The sequence below is a fragment of the Triturus cristatus genome, chromosome 5_2 (assembly GCF_964204655.1).
Source record: "Triturus cristatus chromosome 5_2, aTriCri1.1, whole genome shotgun sequence".
Lineage (NCBI taxonomy): Eukaryota > Metazoa > Chordata > Amphibia > Caudata > Salamandridae > Triturus > Triturus cristatus.
In genome coordinates this window covers 68,198,511-68,206,876 of record NC_140588.1, presented here as the reverse complement: position 1 = coordinate 68,206,876, position 8,366 = coordinate 68,198,511, and the positions used below count along the sequence as shown (strand labels likewise).

Sequence of the window (8,366 nt, the reverse complement as noted above, 5' to 3'; positions counted from 1 at the left end):
GCAGAAGCAGGATTTGGTCCAATGAGCCACCTACAAGCTATTGGTTGCACCCTAAATAGAAACTCCATAACAATAGACTATACCCGCCATCTAGTAAACAGTTTGACTATTTGCTTAAAGTATTTCTTGAACCACTGAGCTCCTAATGATACTTGATAGAAGCCATGGATCGAGGCTCCTGTGAAGAAGAGTTGGTCGACAAAAGGAACACTGGAGACTTCAAGGCCTTCTTGACCAGGACTGTAATGAACTGGTGAAAGTTGGAATTACGAAGGATAGACATATCCAGTGTTATGAAACACAACCTCTGATAGACTTTTTAGGCTGGATAGCTCCGCTGATGAAATTCCAGTGATAGGTCAAGTTAGCACTTGTTAAAACTGATGGCAAATATGAGGACACCTACAGCCAAAGCCCAGTGTTAGGAGACAAGGGTACCTTGAAGTTATCTTTGGTATACTGGTTACAGGAACAGTCCCATCCACACGTCTTGCCTGGGTCAGAGTTTTGTCGGCAAACACTTGATTGGAACTACTGGTCTTTGCTGACAAGTAGTCTTCTGCTTCTCTGCAACAAAAGGAACTCCCTTGAAGCTCAGGTACAGCAGATACCAAGATAAAGTTTTACATGGATGTAAGAAAATCACATTGCCAATAAGTGAGCCTGGGGCAGTCCAGCGCCAAAAACCTTTAAGAAAACAAAAGAACATCAGCGTCCAAAAACAGATTAACAGGACTGTGGTTCTTCTAGTGGAGTGATCTGTGAGATGAGACAGATTCCACAATAGGTAAGATAAATCCCTTGAGTAAGAAAATATCCAAGGCTGAAAACATCAATAGAGTACCCCAAGGAAAGCCATACAAATTAGGGGCCCCACAAACGGTGTAAATTATTCTCAATCAAAAAGTGATCCCCCACACAAGGTTGGGGTACTTGGGGTACTTGTGAATGATGCCTACAATAACATCTGTTACTGACCACATGCACCTGTGAAAAAGATCCCAAAAAGGAGTGAAGTTGTAGTGAATTCATAGGATTTGAAGTCAATAGTTGTGTAAATATTTAAATATGAACAGCTATGAATGACTAGAGTCCCTCCACATAAAATGTTAGTCATAGCACAACAGAAATCACAAAATATGTTTTGGGCTTCCAGACTCCTAGCATGGTAACTTAGAAGTAAACACTACAAAAGATCTGAGAAACCGTTCATGCACATCAATCTCGCTTGGAATGAAGTAGAGATCCCTTGAGTTACAAATGTTACAATTTCAAATTAGAATGTCAGACATATTTCAAAAATATTTTAATTTAGTAACAATATTTGCTTACAGCCATTTTTACAATGCATGTTCTGCCATTTAGAATAAAAGCCACAGCTTATGAATGCATAAAGAGTTCTTAATTCACCAAACCCAAGCCAAAAACAAAATCCTGTGAAATCTCTTCTGATTATTTTAACTTATTAGCAACTTTTCTGAATCTTTGATGCCATGTTTATGAGCACAAAACTTATTTTTTCCAACAAGTCACTTCTTGTGCTACCCTTCATGCAGACAGAAACTATGAGGGGGATAGTTAGCAATACATCCATAGAAGCCTAGTTACAGGAGATCTATTATTACAATTATCAACTTGAACAACTTCCCGACCACAAGTGACAATATTATTTTCTTATGTGTTAAACCATGAGATCTTCAATTTTGTAAGCTGTGTCAAACTGGGTTTCGGCAAAGAGGTAAACTTAAGTACAAAAGAATGTGTTTCATGTTTTTTTTTTTGTCCATGTGGATCATCCTATAAGACCAAGAACACCAAATAGATTATTGGTAAATCTTTGTCAACTGGGTGAACAGCCTGTGCAGAATTTGTGGACAGCAGTATATGATCCCCCTGGAGAACAAAAGACCTAACTAGCAGACTTCTGAAGGAGGTGGGTGTTCATGGTCTCTGAGCATTTGCACATTGTTAAAGTGTGGGTGAAATCCAAGTGTTTGTTTGAAGGAGGATGATGGTTCCAGACAATTCTTCCTTTTTTTTTTAGGGTGTCTTGTTGCACCTCCTCAGACCACTGTAATACGTCTTCCTTCACAAGTGATCTTAGCAAAAATCGAATAATTACAAATGTTGAAAAACAATCTAAAATTTGGAGGAACAATCGTCCTAATAAAGCCAGTAATATGAAAGCAAAATACATTTTAGAACATGATCAGCTGATCAGCTAAAAAAACAGCAGAAGGCATATGAAAGGTTAAAATAAATGCAACTCCCATGAATTGGGTGTATTTATGGACAGCCATTTTAGTTTGTTAAACCTTATATTAGGATCTTCAAAGTGGCACGAAGGACTGCCAAACAGTTTAGAAATTGCTGCATAAAGAGAATGAAGAGAAAATCATCCACTGTTATATCCACAACATCCTTTATGCAGGAGTAATCTTGGCTATCATTACACCAAGTGTAATCAGAGTTTATGGTCATCATAAAGATAACTCTACTGCAGCCGCGTCAATGCCCGTTTTCTGTACCATCTTGACCCAAAAGAACACATGCATTTTTTTAAAGAAAGGAACTACATTTGTGTTTCACTTAATGTACAGTTGTTCTGAAAGTCTTATGGAAAATCATTCGATGATCTTTGAAGATTTGAGCACAATAAAATATGAATTTGCATCAACTGTGACCTTGATATAGCTAAATTGTTACCATTCTAGTGAACCCTTTGAAAATGTTTGTTTTTACACAGCTCATTAGGCATAGAGTTATGGGAGCTGGAAAACCATTTCCCCAAAAAATAAATATGCAGTAATCCATAGCATTCATTAGTTAAATAACTGAATGAATCGGAAGAGTAGCTTCTAAATCTTAAACTACTTGGACAAAAGTACTATCATACACAGTAAACCACATTCATAAAGCAAATAATTAACTAAATAGACAGACAAGAAAGAAATGAGCACCCACCAACACATACAAAGAACATCTACTGTATGGAGGAGTCACTGTAGTACATAAACTCAACGTTCGACTTTTCCACACTGACCCAGTACAGCTATAGCAGAAAAAAAGTAAAAAGTAAGACTAAAACATGATTTTCGAAACAGTTCCAAAAATATTTCTTAAAGGAGTAACAAAAATGTTATTTTACATAGTGTAAGCATTCATTTTTCCTCTCTATATAATACATGAAAACAAGCCAGTATGTTTTCCTCCTCACCTTACATCTTTCATTAGAAATGAGAGAGTTGTATATAAGCTTTATCCAGAAGAGAATATTGGTTAGATTGGCTTCGGTTACTAACAAAATATTTAACAAAATTCTTCCGAAGAGAGCAAATCAATTCTATTTCTGGATGAACCCAAGGACTAAAAACTGGTACAATGGAAAAGGCAATTTCTTGGTTGCTTTTGTTTTTTGGAGATTACAAAAGTTTACAGTGCTTTATTATGCCATTCCGAATTGCACTGAAGTTGAAACTAGGCAGGGATTTGCGGCAGCCCAAATTCATCCACAAGCACGCCGTCCTGCAAAAATAAATAAAAGTAGGATCATTAAGTCAAGGGGAACTGGGTTAGTATGCTCTCAATGGAAGTAAATGTAAGCAGTGTACAATATCCGAATAATGTAGCCTCTGAGCATTTTGTCCAACACATGTATTACATAATAGGTGTAAAAATGGAGAACAATCAGATACTGGAATAAAGCAATGGTACCAAACATGGTCATTCACAAGATGTGGATATCAATTTCTACTTCAAACACTTCCCCCGTACATTTCCCATCAACAAGAATCAGACGTGTTGCTGTAGCAAATTGTAACTATTATTTGGTCCCACAAGGTGCTGCTTGCTGAAGTGAGCATCTCAATTATACTGCATTTTCACCAACTATGCATCATAAACAGCGACATTCAATCGGGATTTCCGAAGATTCTGCACTGAGCTGTCCATAAAAAAATAAAATAACACTTTCAAAGGGCAGGCATGTCAAATTACAATGAGTTTGAGAGGGGCGCACATCACTTTAGAGCAGAAATAGAGAAGTACACTTCTTCTACAACTAATAAGGTGACATGCTATTGATGGAAAAGTTGGAAAACATTAAAGAGCTTGATAAGAATATGCCCTTCAGGAATATACAGAAAGATTGCAAAACTCTGCTCTCTACAGATCAAATTCAAAGAAATTCAAAGACACTATTTACCTTTTCCAAATGTACAAACTACAGCATTTTAAAGGCAAGGTATTTTTAGCATATTAGGCATTATTATTATTATAATAATACAAACATACCTTGTTGTGAGGATTCAGACCTCAGCCCTTTGTATTAACGAAAACTCTAAAAAGTGGATCCTTTTCTGCAAAGTGTTGTAAAGTAGAATGCGGACGCATTCTTGTATCTTTAGTTCTTTATATCCTCAAATTTTGCAATATCAAGTTCGGGTGTGCAGCCCTTACTGTCCCAGTGGTTCCTGAACCCCACAGATTTACCAATGAAAAACTACATATTTTCCTTAGCTACAATTCAAATTTTACACCTGATTTTCCCATTATTTTTTGGTTTCCGTAGTTATTCTCTTCCAGTGTCTCAGCAGTCTTGACCCTTGAGGCAGAGCCGTATTTCCCAACGACCGGTGATTTTTTCACACCAGACACTCTTCCTGCAGCTACATAATCCCCGTTAAATCACTAATTCTTATTTTTGCAAGAGTCTTTCCTACTAGATTCCGCTTGAAACTGGGCTGGTTGCTGCTATTCCTAAGGCCGATTCCTTGCTTGTCAAGTTCCTATTCCTTCACTGCTCGTTCTGGATTTTGGTGCTATAGCTCCTTCTAGTCGTGAAACCTTTCCTAGTGTTATGCTTCTGTTACTTAATCCTATTGAAGTGCTTTTGTTCCATTTGTTCTTGTATTTTGTTTTGTTCCATTTGTATTTCCATTTATCATTTCCTGTGCAGGATTTAAGTCTAAGGTTCTTTGCTCCTGTTTTCACTTTCGTTGTCCTTTATTCCAGAGATGCTTTGTCTTCCTTTCCTAGTTTTCTATGTTTACCTCCATTCTTCGCTAGTTAGTTAGAATTGGTATGCCTGCTCATTCTGTAGCTCTTGTACAATTTTTAGTTTTTAGACTCCAGCCCTATATTTCCCTTGGTCCTGTTCCGGGACAATGTCACTCATACTCTAAGTTAGAATCCCTGAACCATATTCTTTTATTCTGTTACCCTTGCTCTAAAACCTCTGTTCCTTATTGTTTTTGAGTGGAAGGAGAAGGTTACTTACTCTGAAATCATCTGTTGGCAGTGTGTAGTGCTTTAGGCTCACATGATTTGAATTTTTGTCACTCAGTGGATACAAAGTGGAGTTTAGAGAATAGTAGGTATGTCCTCTGAGCAGTGATACATCATAATAAATATGCATTTAGTGTAATAAACATGTTCTGTCACTGCTCACATCCGTGAAGGAGGGTGGGTGGATGTGAATCTACAGCACTACATACTATGAACAGATGCTTACAGGGCAACATTTTCTGTTTGTACCATCTGTGGCTGTAGATGCACATGCTTGTAATCGACTGTAAAGCAGTTCTCTCCTTGTGGTGGCTAACAGGCAGATGATGCAGATGTTTGAAAGAATGTTCTTAATATAGCCTGGCAAACCATAGATTGTTGATGAAGTAATATGTCAACACAGTATTGCTCTGTTAATATGTGGAGCTCAACAAGTAGCAGCTTGACAAATATTTGCCAAAGGAATGTTACCCAAGAAAGTCTTGGTGGCTCCCTTTTGGAATGCAGTGTGCCCTAGGAGGTATTGGGACTACACATTTAGACTGTGCATAGCAGGTCAGAATGCATTTAACAATCCACCTTGTAAAGCCTGCTTTTGAGATAGGCGGGCCTTTGTAAGGTTTAGTGAAGACTACAAAAAGTTGATTGGTCCTTTTTAAAACTTTGGTCCTACTAATATAATACATGAGAACCTGTTTCACATCTAAGATGTGCAGTGCACTTTATGCAACCATATCGAGCTGTAGAAAAAATACAGGCAGCTTAATTGTCTGATTCACAAGAAAATGTGATACCACCTCAGGTAACAACTTGGCGTTTGTCCAAAGAACCACCCGGCCCGGTGAACGTGTATAAATTGATATGTGGTAGGAAGAGCCTACAGTTCACTAATTCACCGGAGGGAGTTTTTGCTATGAAAAGGGCCACATTCCATGTAATGAACTGAAAGTAACATGTGTGAAGTGGTTTAAAGTGGGGCTCCATAAGCCTTGTAAGTACCACATTAAGATTCCAAGCAGGTGCGGGCGGTTTTATAGTGAGGAGATTAACTCTTGAGTCCCTCCATGAACACCTTTATGACAAGAACGTGAAAATGGGATGCATATTCCCTGTTTTGCATGTATGTGGCTACAGCATCGAGTGGAGGTGTATAGACTTATATGCTAAACTGCTTTGTGAAAACGGAAAAGTTGTGAAACAGTATCTTGAACAGTAGCCTTAATTGTTTGGAAATGCAGAAGTCTACAAATGTTTTCCACTTGGCTGAATAACAGGCCCTAGTATTGGGCCTGCGTTCCTCCCGTAAGATGGCCGTACACCTCTGAGTGCCATATAGAAAGGTTGAACTGCCTAGGGTCTGGGTACCTGATTCGACCATGTTGCTGAGTGAAAAGGTCCTATCTGATTGTGAGTTTCTCCTATGGGCTGACAGACCTCTAGAAGCACTGAAAAATAGGGTTATCAGGCCCAGTTCAGGGCTACGAGAATGAGGGTACCGGATATCTGCCTCTTCAGCCTGAGCGCTTATGAAATGAGTTGAAGCTGGAAAACCATATGCAAATATCCCCGACCAATCCATCCATATCATATTGGCCATAGAGTGTGGGGGCGGGCACCTGGAGGCGAATAGGTTTATGAATGGGGTCTTCAACTGTTGGAAGTAGCTGTGGAGGACTTTCAGATGGAGTTCTCACTTGTGGACTTGTTGATGCTACCTGCTTAGGTCAGCAAAACCGTAGTGCACTCCTGGGAAGTGTTCTGTCACATGGCGAGTCCCCCAATGGCAAATATTTTGTGCCAAAGCTTGAAGGGGGCAGTGAATTCCACTAGTTTCCGAATGTAGTACATGGCTGTCATGCTGTCTATGAGTACAAGTAGTACCTTGTATTGTGCCACTAAGTAGAAGGCTTTGAGGCTCAGGAAAATTTCCATGTGTTCTAAGTAATTGAAGGAAGGTCCAAGTGTTCTGGGTGGTTATACTGTTTGAATGTGCGTGACATGTCTGTTGTAATGGTCACCTGAGGAAAAGGGTCCACAAAAGGCCTGCTCATCAACAGATAGGTACAGTTCCATCAATAGAGAGTGTGCAAAGTGCTGGCCATTATCAACATTAGAACTTCTCATTGACCCTTGGCTTGTGACCACTGACTGCTGCAGTGGGCACATGTGCAGCCTGGCATGTGGAACAATCACTGTACGTGATGCTATCATATCTATGAGCTGCATTACCATCTTTACAATTACTGGATGACTGGTGTGAAATAGAGGCAGCATCTGAGAAATGCCATCACCTTTTGCTGACTGTGGTGTGCTCTCTCCATGACAATGTTGGGAATTGATCACAGGAAGGGCTGATTCTGTTGACGTTGAAGATAACTCGTCTTGGAATTTACTTAGGCTTTAGAGCAGGTTTAGGGCTGTCTGAGTGTGTGCTAGACATTACTGTCTGCTTGTGCTCTTGGTCCAACAGTCGTCAAGATACTGGAATATGTGTATGCCCACTCTGCATAGATGAGAGGCCACTACCGGCACTGTTTGAAGATGCTTGTTGCTCTTTTGACCCCCGAGGGGTAGCATTGTGAACTGGTAATGCTGCCCACTTACCATGAACCTTATGTACTTGTGACGAGCAGGGTGGATGGGATCTGGAAATATGCATCTGAGATTTAATGTATTCATGACGTCCCTCTGTTGAAGTAATGGGATGGCATCTGTAGAGGTGTCATGTGGAAATACCTATTGCAGTAACGCTGTGATCGCTTCTGCTAAGAGAGTGGGATGGTCTTGGCTGAGGTTATGGCCGAGGGGTGGTAAGGAATTCATGGAAGTAGCCCTGCTGGAATGCTGCTAGCACCCACTGATCTAAGGTGATTCCCAACCAGCAGTTGCGGACATCTGCTATCCTACCCCCACACACTTGTTGGATGATCGGGGGAATAAATAGAGTTAGTGCTAAGGAGCAGGATTCGCTTGCTGGAGCCATCCCTTCCACTGCCCTTCCCACTGTTCCCCCTATAAACTCTCCATGGATAACCCCTGCATGTGTGGAAGTCGAGATATACCTACTGCTGGTGATGGTA

General features: G+C 40.0%; 1 protein-coding gene across 1 annotated transcript in view; it reads right to left on the bottom strand.

Moving 5' to 3' along the window:
• Positions 1-1,291: 1,291 nt before the first annotated feature.
• The window catches only part of CHMP5 (charged multivesicular body protein 5), a 75,929-nt gene continuing 68,854 nt past the window's right edge, over positions 1,292-8,366 (bottom strand). The window contains exon 8 of the mRNA XM_085606861.1: positions 1,292-3,525. Coding sequence (XP_085462987.1) covers positions 3,478-3,525 — 48 coding nt within the window. The 3' untranslated portion in view covers positions 1,292-3,477. The remainder of the gene's footprint in view (positions 3,526-8,366) is intronic.